The sequence below is a fragment of the Trematomus bernacchii genome, unplaced genomic scaffold (assembly GCF_902827165.1).
Source record: "Trematomus bernacchii unplaced genomic scaffold, fTreBer1.1, whole genome shotgun sequence".
In the NCBI taxonomy this organism is placed as follows: domain Eukaryota; kingdom Metazoa; phylum Chordata; class Actinopteri; order Perciformes; family Nototheniidae; genus Trematomus; species Trematomus bernacchii.
Window position 1 is genome coordinate 5897730 of NW_022988066.1, and position 18699 is coordinate 5916428.

The 18699-nt window shown below is 39.4% G+C and overlaps 1 protein-coding gene across 1 annotated transcript; it reads left to right on the forward strand.

Moving 5' to 3' along the window:
- Nucleotides 1-5238: 5238 nt before the first annotated feature.
- On the forward strand, nucleotides 5239-13961 carry adra1d (adrenoceptor alpha 1D). The gene is made up of 3 exons (XM_034120712.1): nucleotides 5239-5263; nucleotides 5573-6743; nucleotides 12554-13961. The coding sequence occupies exons 2-3, from the start codon at nucleotides 5804-5806 to the stop codon at nucleotides 13102-13104; spliced, it is 1491 nt and encodes a 496-aa protein (XP_033976603.1). The 5' UTR covers nucleotides 5239-5263; nucleotides 5573-5803; the 3' UTR covers nucleotides 13105-13961.
- The last annotated feature ends 4738 nt before the right edge of the window (nucleotides 13962-18699 follow it).

The window sequence follows — 18699 nt, forward strand, 5'->3', positions numbered from 1 at the left end:
CTTATAGAGTTTAACAACGACTATGATACATTTGCTATGAGTGTCAAATATATATAGTGATCGCTAGGCAGTGTGACATAGAGATGTTCTTTTTAGTTACTTTATTACACACTTAATATGAATTCACACACTGAATTTGAATTTGTTTTGAATGTGTTAATTAAACTTGACACTGCTTTGTGCTTACACCTATACATACTTTAAACGTTTTGGGCTGCACTGAATCACAAACACATTCCCTGACCTGTAATTCACAGTGACAGATTCACTGTGTGTCTCCAAATACCAACATTCATGGACTATTTCACTTTTGCTGCTTTGGGCACTGGTCTTATCTAGATGGAAAATCTCAGCGTATCTGAGAGAACTCAATAGTGCTTTTTTATCGTTTTATAGTAGAGTTATGTAAGCAGGAAAAAAAACAGGTTCACTTTAAAAATGAGGTTGAATGTCCAAGAGAGGGCTAAGTTATGTCTCTGATGTTAGACCACAAATGCTTCTTTGCTTTTATCTCTGTAATCACATGATATGTCATTTTATGTTAGTTTCATCTTGTCAGATTTCAGCCCCATTTGCTTTTCCTCCTGTTCATTATTTGTATTGTACACAGAGAAAGGGCAAACAAGGATGTTAGACGTTTTTTTGCTATGTCTCTTAACAACATTTTTCATATTTGAGCACTCAGACAGAGTAAACATATCATGCCATTCAACTGTTTATTTTGGACACAGTAGAATCATTTAAGAACAGCTTGCCAAAGGGCATGGGAGTGGCCTTTCATTCTACCTTTATCTGTGTTCCCCTTGTGTCATAATTTCCAAGTGGATAGCCACTTGAAATAGGAATACACCATGTACTTTAAAACAACATAACAAATGTGTCTTGACCTTCAAAAGTAATGGCATGCTACTGTTGAGAGTAGTCTTTTAGCAATACTGAATCAAGTTTAACAAAAGCAAAATGAGAAAAACATTGAAATGCCAAGAGAACTCACATTGCCGTTGGTGCTTCGTGCTGTCAACAAGACAAAAAGTCAACCTTAATAAGATAGAATAAATAAATATATAAAATGACTATCTGCCAAGCAGTGCCTGACAGCCCCCCTCCCGCTACTCAGTTTTTAATCCTTAAAAACAATCGGAAGGAAAATATTTTGGGTGTTTGTGTTTGCTGCTCATGACGTTTAGTCGTTAAAGTTATTGCAATCTTTCTTCACTACTTCATTTTAATTCTGTATTGTTTGAGTCATTACATTTATGTTACTTGGTCAGTTTTCAGTAAACAGATGGTGTCCCACCTGTGCATCTCCAGCAGCTGTCCAGACCCGAGTCTATTCTCCAGGAAAAATATAGCTTTGATGGTAGCTATGTGCATGTGTGTGTCTGCATCATGGCCGATAATGATGATCTGAGAAGTACAACAAATGCCTGTTGGATTGGCACGTAGTATAGGTCGTGTGCTTTCCAGTCCTAGGAGGGCAAAGCATTTTTCAGGACTAATCCCTTATTTGCTTTGACAAAATCTGTTATTCCTCAAAAATATTATTTCAAATGTATCCGTATATATATTTTGTGCATCTTAACAGTCTACATCTCTATTTTCCCCAACATTGTAACATACAAAACCCTGAATTTGACCGGTAAATTATCACATCTGTAATGTGAATTTCCAGAGAATATGTGAAACAGTGTAGCTCATTGCTAATTCTTAAAGCTTATCATTCCCAGTGATTAAAGTGTGCATGTTGGTACTCTGGCAAATCTCAGGTCCAGCAGTGCCATGGCCTCCAGAACTCTTGGACAAACAGAATAATCTCGTAACATGCCAATCCAAACTGACAATCATAACATGATTCACATTCTACAGCTGCCATAATAAGGCCTCATTTGATGCTTTGATAAGTTGATGTTTTCCAACATATTAATTCAAGATCTCAGGGTCACAACATCCTTTTCCTGTCTTGCCTTGTCAAAATTCACGAAATCATTAAGAGTATCCAGACATTTTATAATTGTTCTTAGAAATCTTAACAAAATCAAAATATATCAGAAGAATAACCTGATGGCTAAGTTTGATGCTGTCATCATTCAAATAAAAATGCAAGACTTTACCTGCAAGGATGAAAGTAAAGATGTTGTTGAAATCACTGTCAAAGCCAGAGAGGACAGCATTCTTATGATAAGTGGCTAATGCTGTTATGCTCCGATGACGCTCTTTTTTTTTCCACCCTCCTCCACCAGGAGATAGTTGCCTTTTTGTAATGGTATTAATTAAGCACTGGCAAGTGTGATAAATGCACCCATTTCAATACTGTTAAAAAAGGAGTGAATGTGACTAATTTCCCCTGTCTGATTAAAGTGCTCTTTGATGCACACTTACCAGCTGTAAATCAACACTTTGAATGCAGAGAGGGTGAGAGGCAAATTATGCTCCTGCTGGTTTAACCTGAAACATTAGTTTGACATTGAAGCAAAGTGGTTTAAATTCACAGCAAAAATGAGCTTGCTTATGCCATGTTGGAAAGCCCACAGAATCTTCCCTAAAAACAGATCCTGGTCAATTGTCTTCCTGACCACTTTTAACAAATCAATCGAGAAGCAGTGTGAGAAACCTGTAGCAATTTGACCTTCTTTGTTTTAAGCATTAGAAGTAGAACAGTCATGTATGAAGTGATGTCAAAACAAGACATGGCTGAATCCCAGCGCTCTGCTGAAGACCGATAAGATGAATGGAGTCAATGTCTCGGGCAGATTAGCATATTGAGAGTCTCAGGGGGAAAGCAAGAAAGAATGTGTTTAAGTACGTGTGTGATGTGTGGAAAAAATCTGGGTTAACAACATCAGAAATGGGAACTGAAAAAAATGCGTAGGCAAGAAAAGCCCCCCCCTTCTCCTTACGTCAGCCGGCAACATCTTTTCAAATATTTAAAAACACACATACAGTAACAGCAAAATCCTTAAAATATGTTTTACTTATGACATTTTGCTGACAGCTGTTTAGACAAACAATCTAAGGATAAACATATAGGCAGGCAGGCTGAAAATATTCTTTGTTTCTGTAATATGAAAGTACATTATCACAGGAAATACATGGCGTTTTCATAGAGGTCAAAGTGCAGCCAAAGAGCAGGTAGTGTATGTACAGTGTGCAATCCCCCAATTTTAGAGGACCAAAATGTACAGAACAACGCAATGTAAACCTGTCTTGAATGTAAAACATTGTGATCAATGTCAACGTGCAGTCATAGACATAAGCATAAGTCTAAAAGACTTGTACTGAAGCCAACTCATGCTTGTTTTGGAGGTTTTTCTGCCTTTATTCTGGTATTTAGCCTCTGAAGCACACACTCATCATTCCACTGTTTGTCCAAAAAACAAATTGGTTGCTTTAGTTTTATGTTTAGGATCATTTACCTGGTGCACTGTCCTTAAAGTAGGGTACTATAAATAGAAGGGGCTACACAAAATAAACACAGTATGGATTTCAACACCCTCAAACACCCCTAAATCGGAGAGTGATCATTTAAAGAGGCATAATTTACAATAAGTCAGGAGCAAAAGGATTCGTTGGAATATGAAATGCTCTTAAAACAACATTTTTATTTCAACATTGTACCAAACATGTAAACTGCATTTAATCCTATACATCATTACTTGAAACATCCTCATTTTGACAGGCTCATGCCCTGACCAACAAAAAGCTCTCCTCTAATGACCTGAAGTTAGCTCTGCGTGACGGTAGATTTAGCCATCTCATACAGGGGAGCAGGTGGGCTGGATGAGGCTGTTTTTCTGAATCCAATAAAGAGGATGTGCTCTGACAGCTGAGCAGACTCACGTGACTACTCACATGGAAAGAGCACTGACTGAATATCAGAACCTAGTTTGCTAACATAAACTGTCAAAGGATAACCAAACTGGAGAGCAGAGGATAGCTGTATCACATTCAATCTGCCATTCAATAAAAAGCATGAATTAAAAAAATTCCCACATTAGCCCAGGCTAAATCTATAGATTTTAGCTGCATTCATTTTTTTAATCCAATGCTTTTTGAACTGCTCGGAAACACACATCATCCAACATGCCCGATATGACTACAAACGTTTAGCCTTATTTGAAGCTGTAAAAATAAAAAGAAGACAGGGGCAACAAAAGGGTGATGCAATATTCAGCTTTTGTGAGATACTGTCAGGTGTAATCATGGAACTTAATTGTGTTCTTTGGTGCCTGGCTTTTTTTGCAATGAAATGCACACCAGTAAAGTTTGACTTGAAAAAAACATATCTCTCCACTAATTAGCTTATTCCTGCAACAACTGATTTTACATGTTGAATAGTTTGGAGATGAATTTACAAGAAACTGCAATGTGTATGCTTAGATTTAGAATCGTCTAATCCTTCAAAACTAAAGAATTGTACATAATGTGTGCACAACAAGAGGGAACAATCAGCAAAAGGTTAACTGTGAAATCTGGATTTGGATTCACCTCTTAGATAAGTCAACATGGCGATATAAGATATTTGACTTGCATCACAGCAGCTCCATGTGTAACATCAACATAGACAGATATCAAGACACAATACATGAAAAACAAACAACAAACATTTAACATAACAGCACAATCATCACTGAGTTCCAACACATAATAAAAGATGGAGTTGTATATCACAGCACACTGGGCTGATGTTTTCCCATGCAGGGATTGGTTGTCCGCTCTCTGACCCTGCCTCTTGACCTGTCCTCTCCTGCAGGCTCCCTGGTGGTTTGTACAGGCCTGTCCTGCTTATGAGCTGTTCACACAAGCCCTGAGGATGTCAGCTGCAGTGTCACTGGGAAACTTCACAGCTTTGCAAGAAGGAACTCTCATTTGTTTTACTCCGGTGGTAAGAGCTGGGTTGTTGGTGCCTGCCTGGTGGCTGTTTAGATTATCTGTCAGATGCTGCTTTGTCTTATCTTTGCATGATGGATGAGAGGTTGTTTCGGGCAGTTTTCCGAGAGGGCATTATATGACTATGGTAAACATAAACATGTATCCACTGTTAATGAAAATAGTCCACCTAAGAACATGAAAAGTGTCAATAGGTGTGTCATGTAACATACGTGGGTAGCTTTTAGGTGACGCTCTTTTGTGGAGACTTTGAACGCAACAATAAATATGTGACTTGTGGGTGGAGCTGTAGGTTCAGACCTGCTGTACCAGCTCTGACTCTGTGATCGGGGAGTTGTTGCAAAGGATGCCACCAGTCAGAGGAAAACCATCACAAGTAAGAAATGCGTAGAAATACAGCAAGATTTATCAGATATTTTCGTTCTTATTTTAATTGTATCTTGTGGTGGAACATTACGGGACATAATTCACTGTGTTATAGAGAGTGTGTTGCGCCACGGACCTGTTAAGTAGCGCACCTGTAGTTTGTTATCATTCTAGCTTGAGTAGCATGTAATGAAGTTGTTCCTACCTTTCTGTGTAAATTAATGGAAAATAAAGTGTGGAGTTCCATACTCAACACCCCGCCTCAGACTCCCATTCATCGGCTCTACAATCTAAATAATATGCCTTGTGTTTCTTTCAGAATCAAAACCTTTCAGATGTTTTATTTATCGAGTGGACAAACAACAGCTTCGTAACCATGCATGCAATAGCATGTGATTATGTTGACTTTTCTTTGATGATTTCATTTTTCAAATATAATTCGCTCTACCCGGAGGACGACCGTTTGACTGGAAAGAGAGACTGAAAACCCTAAGGTGAAATGCTCTTTTAAAGACAACTTACTATAACGTTCTCTTTATGGCGTTTCAAGATGACAGAGCCTAACTTGAGGAACGAAAGCAACTGTGGGATCTATTTTGCTGAAACTTTCAATGGATCTCTTGTGGACCAAAACGACAGCATCACGCCATGTGCGAACTTCACAATGGACTCAAAGGTAGTCGGGGTTGGCGTCTTTCTCGCCGTCTTTATTTCGGTGGCAATTGTTGGCAACATTTTGGTTATCCTGTCTGTTGTTTGCAATAAACATTTGCAGACTGTCACAAACTTCTTCATTGTCAATTTAGCCATCGCGGACCTGCTTCTGAGCATTATTGTGCTGCCTTTCTCTGCATCTCTGGAGGTTCTGGGATGTTGGGTTTTTGGCCGTGTTTTCTGTAACATCTGGGCAGCGGTGGATGTGCTCTGCTGCACCGCATCCATCCTCAGCCTCTGCGTAATCTCCATCGACCGGTACATAGGTGTTAAACACTGCCTGAAATACCCAACTATAATGACAGAGAAGAAGGCAGTGGCTATTTTAGTGTTAGTTTGGGTATCATCCACTGTTATCTCTGTTGGACCGCTCCTCGGATGGAAGGAACCGCCGCCTGTGGACGAGAGAATCTGCAAAATCACAGAGGAGCCGGGCTACGCGCTCTTCTCCTCTCTCTTCTCCTTCTACCTCCCGCTTATGGTCATTCTCATCATGTATTTTCGGGTCTACGTGGTGGCCCGCAGGACTACTAAGAGTCTAGAAGCGGGCGTCAAACGAGAGAGAAATAAATCGATCGAAGTGGTCCTCCGGATACACTGTCGCAGCGTGCTGGAGGACGCGCGCCCGAGCAGCTCAAAAAATCACCCGTTCCGGAGTTCGCTCTCAGTGCGACTGATGAAGTTCTCCAGGGAGAAGAAGGCTGCTAAAACCCTCGCTATAGTGGTGGGGATGTTCATCCTATGTTGGATGCCCTTTTTCTTCTTCCTGTCGATGGGTATGTTTATAACTTTATAATCTATTTCTATTTCCAGTGGTCCACGATTAAATCTGCCCTATGTGCGTCTTTTTCACCTATAGATGTTATAACTTTATGCTCAATGTTAAATGTAGGCTACTATTCTAAAGGACAGCAAAGCCCTGGTGATACGCACTCGAATTTATGATCCCACCTGCTGATATTGTGGGAAATTGTCTGCAGTTATATTTTGTTCTAGCTAATCTAAGAAATCATTGCATTTGCGTAATTTGAAGTGATTTAACTTGTTCAGCCTGCAGCTCCTCGTGAGCACTATGGCTGCGGGTGTTTAATCAATGAACTAAAGAAAACATACATAAACAATAATATTTGAACACAAGAGCAAACTATACATCTAATTTAATTTAATTGCTGTTTATTTTAAGAAATAGGCCAGGAATTGATCCACAAGATTACAATTGTTATGAAAACACATATTTTGGTCAGAAAAGGTCAAATCTGCAACATGATCACGATGTGGATTGTTTTCCTGTCTGAGAGCCTATTTTCATTCAGATGGCCTATATCAAATGTTTGAAAGAGCAGTCATAATAGACTGACATTCTTCAGTAATGAGCACTCTAAAACTGAATTCTGCCAGAATTGCAGCCATCACATGTAGCATATTCAGTGAGCTACCTATTTTAGTAATACTCTCACATAGTAACACAACGATAGAAAGCGATAGTGATGTTAAGAGATTTTAAACTGACCAAAGTATTGACAGGATGAGATATGGAAACAAGCATGAGACATACTCATTGAAGGGTTAAAATGCTTTGCAGTGGGAATGACCAATGCAAGTCACATAACTCGAGTATGCATCATGCGTACATGTGGCACTTACAGAAAGTAATAGTATTGACAACCACACTTGCGGCTGCCCCTAGAATTTTTATTAAGAATATATTTCACATAATTGATTGTAAAAGCTGAGCAAATGGCCAGTATCTTATCAATAGCACTTACAGCACTCTCTTTCTTGCTCCACCTCCAGATTTATTGAAATGAAATATTAAAGCAAAGCCTGCAGGGAGAGAGAAGGTGCCATAAATGAAGTAGGAGCTGTTAATCACTTTATTGAGTTAATAGGAGTGAAAGGCCAAGTTTATTTGTATCCATTATATGGATACTTCAACTCATCATATGATTGAAAATGTGTCAAGAGAGAAGTTAGTTTTAATGAAAGTGTATTGTGTTGTACGAATACATCAATACAATGGGACATTAAACACATTATATCGCCATTACACATTTTTACAGTAAGATTAGGCAAAATACATATTGAGACCATTCTGAAACATGTTGATTTGGATTATGTTTGTATTGTAGCTAATGTATGAACAGAGAATCAGTGTCCTTAAGAAAGAACGTTCATAATACAATTACATTAACTTTGCTTTTTTGATCATAATAAACAGCCTGGATTTAGAATTCGTCCCCCAGGATCTCACGTCTGAAAGAGTCCATGATTGAGTGTGGCACTCCTTGGAATCAGTATTCAAAAGAGAAAACAAAAGGGTGAAAATAAATGATTATCATTAGAGGAATAGTTATGGTCAGACCACCAAGTACCCCTAAATTATCCAAACGTAATCATAGCTGTTGCTGTATCATAATGGATGTAAAAGCCTAATAAATGTAAGAATTCTTGGTAATTTAAAGTCTTTGCTTGAAACCATCTGTCCTACACACAATCCTCTCTGACAAGATGTTGTGCAATTGTCACGAACTTGGATACAAAAGGTACAAGACTCAAATGCACGACCCGGGAGACAAAGGTAAAGTATGCAAAAAGTACTTTATTCCAAAAATAGGATGTACAAATAAGGATCGACATTCTTGACGAGGTGAAAAAGGTTTCAAAAAAGGCACAAAAGAAAATCGCTCACAAAGTGAGGAACAAAACTTACAAAATACTTCAGGAGCATAAATTAGGCTTGAGTCAAAATAACCAGTAGTCAGCTGGTACGCTGACTACTGGCATGGAGACAGGACAAGACGAACTGACACAAGACAAGGGGAGACTGGGGAATATAAACAAGAGGTAACTAGGCACAGGTGGAAACAACCAGGGGCGGGGCTGGTGCTGATGAGAGCGGGAGACACACACAAGGATAGGGAGTCAAGGAACCTGGAATGAAACAGGTGAGTGTCAAAATAAAACAGGAAGTGGGAGACAAGACAAAAAAGTACTAAACAAAACCATGAAACATGACTAGACTCAACATTTTTGACGGGACACAACAGCAATATGACTCAGAATTCGGAAGAAGCTGTTTAAAACACAAAGTCCCCATAGGGATGGGTTGATCCCTATGAGGGCAGGCTGTTTGTTTCCTAAAGGACTGATTGACAGCGTGGAATAGACACAACCTATTATTTCTAGCCCCGCTTACTTGGTGATTCAGACAGATTGATGCTGGTACGCTGCTGTGGCACATCATTAATGAGTAACCTTTAGCTGGGAGGCAGACCTGCACTCTTAGCACCTCTTGGGCCAATCAGGCCTTTTCTCTGCGATGATGCAAACCTAGACTGAGTAGTCTGACTCATCTGAAGCTGCAGAGAGTGCCCTAACAAGATTTGTTTTATTAGTGTACCAGACCCATGAATACCAGAAACTGATGGTAAAAAGAGAAATAGCCTTTGAGAATCACTTCTCACTCAATGATTAGAGTCCATTTTTTTGTATGCATCATTCAAAAGTGTTGAAATGGGCTGATTTTCCTTTATTTGTAGCTGAAATAAGCCCAATCAGTATATAAGACACACAGTCATACTTTTTTCAAGCCTCCAATTATTAAGATTTATAGTTGACTTTCTTTTGAAAAAGGTATTGTGCATCCTACACTTACTGTGTAATAGTAATGCACTAGGTTGGATGAAAATGACTGTTTGCAATAAATGTATGCATAGAGAATTTGTTTCAATACAAAACATATGTATTGATATTGGGGACAATTCTAAAGTCACTACAGGATTACTAAGATAAATTGAAACCATTACCTTAAGACTTATGTTGTCTTCAAGCCATAACACTTAAGAATTAAAGTAAATTGCATGCTTTTTACTTTAACAATATTCTACCTACTGTAATATTTTCAGTTTCTGGTAACATAAGTAGCACGCTGGCTATTATTGTCATTCCAATGTATCATTTGATCAACATGGGCATGGCTTACTATAAATCTATACCAGTGATCATGCGAAGTTTAGCTCAACTAAAGCTTGCTCTTTTGTGGCGCTATGTCGAGGGCAAGTTTCAAAGAGCCATCAAAGGTTGACACAGAACATTTCATGTCAATAGGATAAAACTGTAGGTTCTGTAACTCGGAACGGACAGATCAGGAATTCCTCTAATCACACAAAGACTTTTTTTTTTTTATTGGACAGGTCCCCACACTCCTTTATCAGCTTTAATGTGTATTCAAAGCATTTAATGATGTAACATGTATAAGAATGAACTTTTAACAAAAATCCCATCCACAAAAATATCAAAATTATAAATCATCTTGCAAACATCGGATATAAAAGTTGTTGTGGTGTCGGAGTTGTATTTCAGAGTGGTAAATCAATGGCTGACTGCCTTAACCCTCCTGTTATCCATGGGGTCAATATGACCACATTCAATGTTTTACGTATCTAAAAAAATGGTTCACATTATTTTTTTTGCTTAGTATTTCATGACTTTTCCTAATTTAGTGCGGACTAATGGATAAACATAAAATTAACATGAAGATCTTTTTTATATGTCCTCTACGCACTTTGTACGCATCGGTGTTCCTTGGGGTCAATTTGACCCCAGGCTGTTTAGTATAAAACATATAGAAATGTCAACATTTTACACATATTTGTGTTGATTGTGTGGGATGATATTGAGGTGACTATTACATGCAAATGTATCTTTGTAAAAAAAACCTACCCTCTGCTTTAGTTATTGGTCCTTTAACAACATCAAAAAGATCTTACTTTAACATTTTATTTCAGTCAGTGAGATTTTATGGTGATTTATATATTTTTCGATAGTCACATAATAGGAATTCCGGATGTATAAAGGGGTCTGTGGGGGGGAAGGTTTGGGTAATGTTTTATTTAAATGGTTATTTAGGTAGTCAACTAAGACACCTAAAGCACCAGAGACATACATTTTGGTTAAAATTTGGAATATGATCATTGTCTTGAGTTTTAAACTACTGAGGATAAAGGGTGTAAAGTAAATCTGAGGATAACAGGAGGGTTAAGGTGAGATCATTTCAGTGGGAAGAATCAATGGAGAGCGTCACTTTATTTAACCACTGTATTTATCTTATTGTTGGGTTGAGCCTTGTTTACAGATGAGGTCTCACAGGAATAGAAGTAAAGTGGCAGGCAGCCGATGCTACACACATAATACTGTTCATGCTGCAGATAATGTTACTAGTAAAAGTGAGAACTCAGAGTTATTATACCGTTTTTCTGTCTGAGTTAATGGCACAATCAAGTACACAGTATGCTGTGCGTAGCTGATGTCAAAGCAGCATGAAACCATTACTTGGAAAATCACATACAAGCCATTTTCGTTTATTTCCACATTATCCTACCAACAGAACTGAAATGAAAATGGACTACTTGGCACAGGCAGTGCAGACCAATGAGACGTGTTGCGTCAGTGTCCAGGGTCAACAATTGTGTTAAATCCAAGCCATGGGAGTCTGCAAACCAATAGGAAAAGGCAGCATTAATATCATACATAAATTGCCATAGCAAGTATTATTAATTGAACCAAACAACTAGGGCAGAAAACATGACCTTTTAACCCCACACTATTATTTTATAATTATTATAATATTCTTTATTGTAAAGATATATGAAATCTTGTTAACAGCCAAAAGTTATCATATTGTCTTTAGTCAACTAGTCCCTGAAAAAGACTAAGCTCTTAAATTGTAATGCTCCATCATCTCAGAGAAAGCTGATCAGGAATATTTAAAGTTGTCTAAGGCTGGATTCTCCATCATTCTGACACTGATGACACACACATGGTTTGAATAAACCTCTGCACAAGTCAGGGCAGCATACATGCATTACATATTAAATCAGGTACTACTACTCTGCATTTGTGCTGTCTCATTTTAACACCTATCAAGACAAGGTGTATATTCTACCTTATGCCCTCAGAAAAAGCATACACCTCAGGAAATTATATAAATTCCCTTCATGTTGTCAGCTGTCAACTTAATGATGGTCAAATGTACATACATTACAATCATTCAAAAATATAATGTACTTAGCACTTTACAAATCCATCTTATTATCACATGAGCTTCATAAATAGTTTTTTGCATTAGGGCTTGTGGTGGAAGCATGCACTGTTAATATATTTCCCCATTAATCAAAGTCTACACAATGTCAACTCTCGTTATTGCTGCACAATAAATCATCCTAGAAAAGTGCTGTGAACACCCAAGTGTCAGAAGGATGACAAATGTATAAATGTAGCATAAGAATAATACAGCTGTAAATACACATTGTTTAATTTTACAATGCTTTTGTATATTGTTTGTTACAAACCTTACCCCATTTTAAAATGGATTATATGTTTATTTTTAAATAATGTAAACTTATAAGTCCAAATTGAAAAAATGCCATACAGCATTACAAAAATCATGATTGATGATGATCTATTTACATTTTTCTTTAACTGTTCTTGGTGTATAGTTTAAGATACTTTGTGAAAATGCAGCAGTAGACAGTACTTGCAGTTTGCATTTACTCACAAATATTTCTTATGGTTTCTTCTTGTATAGGTGCCTTTTTCTCAGCACTGAAGCCATCGGAAACGCTTTTCAAGGTGATCTTCTGGCTGGGCTACTTCAACAGCTGCATCAACCCCATGATCTACCCTTGCTCCAGCAAAGAGTTCCAGCGGGCGTTCACTCGGATCCTCAGGTGCCAGTGTCACCAAAGAAAGAGGGTCCTGCGTCGCTTCTATGACCAGAGGTGGCGGACGGCTGTCAAGGGAATGACGAGAGATCAGAGGGGAGAGCGTAAGATTGGCTTCCCTGTGAACGAATCCTGTGGCAGCTCTTTGTTACACAAGGGGAAAGGGCGCTCGCCAGCTTTCAAAAGATGGAGTCTGTTTCCACCACTGCAAAAATCCTCCTTCCAGCTCAAAGAGAAAGTGAACAACCTGTCAAATAAAATCAAGGGAGGACCGGGAAAAGGAAGCTCACCTGCAGTGGGTCGGATTGACATAGTGGACACCGTCTCTATGGGGATTTACAACTCCTGTGAGCAGAGCAGTTATCAGTTATATGATCTTGCAGACTGCTACGGCCTGAAAGAGACTGACATTTAGAGGGCCACCAGAGAATATTTGAATAACTTAAAAGGCCATCAACGTGTATGAAAGACTGTGATGGGTCTTACTTTTTGTGTTTACAAAACATTTGAGAATCAAAGTTGTGGACTGAGAATGATGGCTTAAACCCAGCACAAATAGGACTCAAACTTTATCTCAATCCTTATTGTTAAATCAGATGAAACGATTGTTGTAAACTTCTAAAAGCCACCTTTATAAGAGACAAGGAGTAGCCAACCTTTTGGACTAACTTTGACTGCTGTCACTTGTAAACTCTGTTCATCGACATTGTACAGCCCACAGGTTAACTCACTTTTGACAAGATATTTAACATTAGCCTCATTATTACTGCTTATTCCTTCAACGTTCAAATGTTTATATCAGTCTCCATGTCTTCAACTATAAAAGATTTGATTTGACACTATTTGATGACTGCTTTGTTTGATATTCTGCTGATTCTAAATACATAAAAAAACACAATTGTAAAGGATAAAATAAGATATTTTTAAACGAAACGGAATTAAATAAGAGCAGTGCAATTGTTATGTTGTCAGGATGTCTGGATTTAATCAAATGTAATATATCAGAATTTATTGTGATATTTGATCTGCGATTTTTCTTTTTGACAAGGCATTGTGAATGATAAAAGTCCATCAAACAATGAAAATGCTGCACAGTATTTATTCCAAGTGGTTGATTTATAAGTTGACTTGGCATTAATATGTACCCTTGTGTGAATATAAACCCATGTATCTCCTTGTCCCTTCTGTCATATGCATCAACAAGTGAATGTGAAATGAACATGCTTTTTTTGTATTTTCTTTATGTAATGTTTGTAAATAAAAAAAGAGAGGACACAGACTTTGTCTGTCTGTTAAATTACTGTAAGGAATCCTTGATTCATGGTAAAAAAATAATAATAATAACCCCATCCAGCAGAGGTCACCATTGCGTTGAATGTTTTACCTCCTAATTCCTTTCCCCTTAATGTCTTACGTTTTTGGCAGGTAGAAATTGTGTAGTATTAGACAATAAACAAATCAAGTGGATTACAGAAATCAATATCTGCATGTGTTAACAAAGACAAACAGGTAAATGACCATCTGATGTCTGAAAAAAAATGCAAATTGTATAATTCAAAGGGAGTAACAGACTAACATGAGGCTGTAGCTGCAAGCAACATAGAGAAACACATTGAAAAAAGCTAGAGACTCTATCAACACTATTTAACCTTAATTCACCATCTATTACTAGCTTCATTCCACAATGACATTAATACTTAATGTTTTTCACACAGGGGAAAGTCAAACAAGTAGTTTTCATTTGTAATCATGACCAAAAACATGACAATTAAAATAAAGAGATGAAAAAAATAAACAGAATACAATTAATTTCAAAAGACAACCCATAAAGGATTAAAACATACTATACCTCTGACAGTAAAAAATACCATATATTGAAGTATATGGGATGAACTATCAAACTCCGGCCATTATTGGTAGGAATAAAAAGGTATGGTATACACACAAAACCAATGATCAACAACAAATACAAATAAATCAATAATAGCTTGTTGTCATGGTTCCACAGCTCTATGTTTTGGTCTTTAACACATGCCCTCCAAAACATTATTACATATATTCTCACTCATTCTTCTGTAAAGAAAACAAACTTTTAACATCATAACTCAAAGTTGTTTTTTAAATGGAGTGATACAATTCAGTGGTTCTTACTGCAATGTGCTGTTATAAAGGTACATTTTAACAAAGAAAGAGTGCCCTCCTGAGAGACTCGCTTGATTGCTTATTTTGTACAGACAGCACCGGTGCTAGTTAAACAATAATGGACTGTAACAATGGATTGGAGCTGCTAAAGAGAATGACATTTACTTTTATACTTTCAAATCAGAACCTAATTTCACATTCCTATTTTCACATAAGGACTCTATTTTGCCAGCATGTTCACAACATGAATCCTGCTTTATGATTAGACCACTGTGTATAATAGCTTTGCTTCAATGCATTCATTATTTTCTTCGGCCCCTCATACCTACCCAATCTACAATTAAATAGCAAAAGTTGTCAATGTCACTCTACATATAATTAAGTTAAATATGAAATAAATAGAATCAGAGTCAATCTGATTAAACTGAGCTTAATCTGGCAAATCAAAGTGGCCAAGTATCAATGTTAACATGTTCAAGTTATTTGTTAGTTTATAAGCGCAGCAGTTGTTTTCAAACTGCAAGAGTCGATTTAAACACCAAATCACACAAATCAGAAAAAGGCTGCAGCACTGCTCATTTTTCAAGCATATTACATCTCAACCAATATCAGCATCTGGCCAACTGCTATCAAAATATCAGATTTTAAATGAGTCACTGGGGTTTTGACCAGAAGTACAAATTGCTTGAAACATCTATTGAGGTGCAATTTACAGTACTCTTTCTAATTGGTTTTGATTTACTCCTGTATAAAATAACCACCAGCCATCTTGGTGGACTGACTCTATGTATATTTTATTGAGAATAAGTAGTGTCTAGCCTTTGATTTTAATGAAGTAAGCAGTCATGTTCATTCACGTAATATCATTTTTGCAAGCCTAAAGCTGTAGCCTGTTCAACAAGCTCACCCAGAACTGCTCCTCTTTTACTTGCAAATAAACCTAGATGGAAGTCTGATTGTGGTTATAGTGAAACTAAGAGCCCTGCCAGTAAGATTACAGGTTGTCAGCGTAAATATGACTTACAATAAATGTGAGTTTTGCCTTTCATTTATTTTTTTCACACTCACCTTCACATGTATCTCCAGGTCTTGCAGTTGTCTGAAGACCTGCAAATTATAGTATTCTTTTTTTTAGTAATGGCACAGAGGCATTCAAATACCAATAAATAGTACCATCTTTACATTAACATCTGTGACACAGCCCGGTAAGGTCACCATACACAACATATTAACAGGTTAACTTTGGTTTGTAAGTCAAAATCCTAAAGAGTAGCAGCATTATAAGTAAGACCAATCCAGACCCAAACGCAGAATGAACAGGAGGCAAGTATAAAGTATAAACAAAAAGCTAACTTTTAATCAAATGAAGATGATAACAAAACGGGACCAGAACAAGCATGGCAGAACCAAACAAAAAGTAAAGAAAAACTAAACTAGTAGAGACCTGAGGGCATGTGAAAAAAGAACGGTAATACGGGCTTGACCTCGGGGAAACAGGTAGGAACATAGGTGACAAACTGACAAAGAACACACAAGACTAATCATAAAGACCATACACAGCTGTTGAGGGAAGGCAAAAAACAAAGGCACCAGGTGAACAAAATCAGGTAATCAAAAAGGAGGGAAAACAGAGACAGGAAGGAACAACTGAAGTTACCTACTGTAACTCAAGCTTCTATGAGTATAGGCGTAGCCCTCTAAGGCTATCGCTATTGGGTAATCCCCTGCGCACCCGCACAGCACTGAAACACTTGTAGTCCACGCCCACCCGCGAGGTGGGCCCCACCCTCGGGCTCACTTCCGGTATAAATAGGAAGGAGGCCCGACAATCTGCTCCCACACAAACAACTTTTCTTCAGCTATTCGTGGAGCCAGTGGGGCCCAGAACTTAGAGGGCTACGCCTATACTCATAGAAGCTGGAGTTACAGTAGGTAACTTCAGTTCTATTTCATATATGGCTTCGCCCTCTAAGGCTATCGCTATTGGGTTAAGGGCGAAGCAAGATGTAGTCTGCGCCCCACTGGGTCCGTCCGGTACTAGAAGCACAGACACACCTGCTCAGATAATAACCCATGCCTATTGCGCCATGCGAATGGCGCATCACAGTCCCTGGAATTTAGCATAACATGAATATTCTCCATGAGGGGACGAAGGCTGGGAACAATACATACCTGCCGCTGTGAGAAAGTAGAGACGAAGGTCACACTTTGCCCAGCGACAAAAAGAGGGGGAACAAGGTCAGCTCTCTGCGTGTAGACAGGCAGGAGAGCGCACAGCTGGATCCCTGATGTCACTCACTCTGACAAGACACTCCGTACAAAATGTGTCAGAGAGGAATGGGAGACATCCCTCAAATACAATTGAATAAATGAACAGGGGGAAGACCAAGAGGCAGCAATGCAAATGTCTTCCACTGACATTCCTCCGTGCAAAGCCGTGGAGGAGGAAATTCCTCTGGTGGAGTGCGCACTGATGTTCTCCGGGGGATCCACCCCAGAGGAGACATATGCCTGTGACACAGCCTCACACAGCCAGTGTGACAGCCGTTGTGCAGACAGAGGCCGTTTCTCAATCGCGAGGATGCTGGCTTGGTAGCACAGCCGAGCCGAGCATCTTGCTTCAGAAGCGAGGCAAGAATACTTCCTGGCATTCGGAAAACAAAGAGTGCAACAGGCTAGCAAGTGTGCAGGTGTGCGTCATATGAGAGGCCTCGCCTTACATCTTCCGCCACAGATTTGGGGAAATTGGTCCATGCGCAAAGAATTGTGGGGATTTTAAGGACGCGAAGTCTACCCATGTGCAGCCTCGAAATTTCCCCCAAACCAAGGATGCGGCCTCGGTGGAATTCCAAGTATGCTGGAGATTGGAACAGTCCTTCGGCGGCACTCGATGACGTAGCATCCTTGAAATATTGGCTTGGAAGCCAATATCCTCGCGATTGAGAAACGGCCAGAGGCTGCCCGGATGAGCGCTCTCTGTAATGCGCAACCAGGCGCTGGGAACGGCGCAAGGCAGCCGGGACAGAGGAGATGAGATGTGGCTTCCTCCTCCGACCTGTGAGGGGGAGGAAAGAAGCCATCCAAGGTGATCACTCTTGACCTAAAAGAGCTCGTGATGACCTTTGGCATAAAAGCCGGGTTAGGGCGTAAAACAGCTGAACTGTCATCTCCTTGGATCCGGAGACATGACGGAGACACAGAGAGAGCAGACAAATCACTCACCCTTTTTGCTGATGTTAGAGCCAAAAGTAATAGCCTACTACTTTGGCTGATAACAGTTTAAGGGGAACCTGATCTAAAGGTTCAAATGGGGCTTTGCTTAATGCGCGTAACACTGAAGCCAAATCCCACTGACCCCATTTGACAGCGTACGCTGTAGGCATGGAAACCAGGACGCTCCCGTGCGCTCCGTGGCTATCAGGACCGCTGATAGCCGCTTCTCCCGCACTCGGTCCGGGAACCGAGGGGTCAGCGGAACTGGTGGGAAAACCGTATAACAGCACCCTGGGCCATGGCCGATGTGCAAACGAGTCTACCCCCAGAGGGGGGTGATCCTGCGCTCTGCGAGCCCCTCTGTTCAATTTGCCGGGAATATACATTGCTCTGATGGAGAGCAACGTGTGTGCGTGCCCAGAACCGCAGCCGCCTGGCTGCGTTCAGAAGCTGCGCAGATCGTACTCCTCCCTGGCGATTGAGGTAGGCTGCCGTGGCCTGTTGTCTGTGTGAATCAACACATGTTTGATTGTACAGCAACGGGGCGAAGTGCTGGAATACTTTCCAAAACGGAGAGCAGCTCCAGCACATTTACCTCTGACGCACGGGGTCGATGCACAGGCGAATGAACCACCTCTGGAGTCTCCTCCTGTGG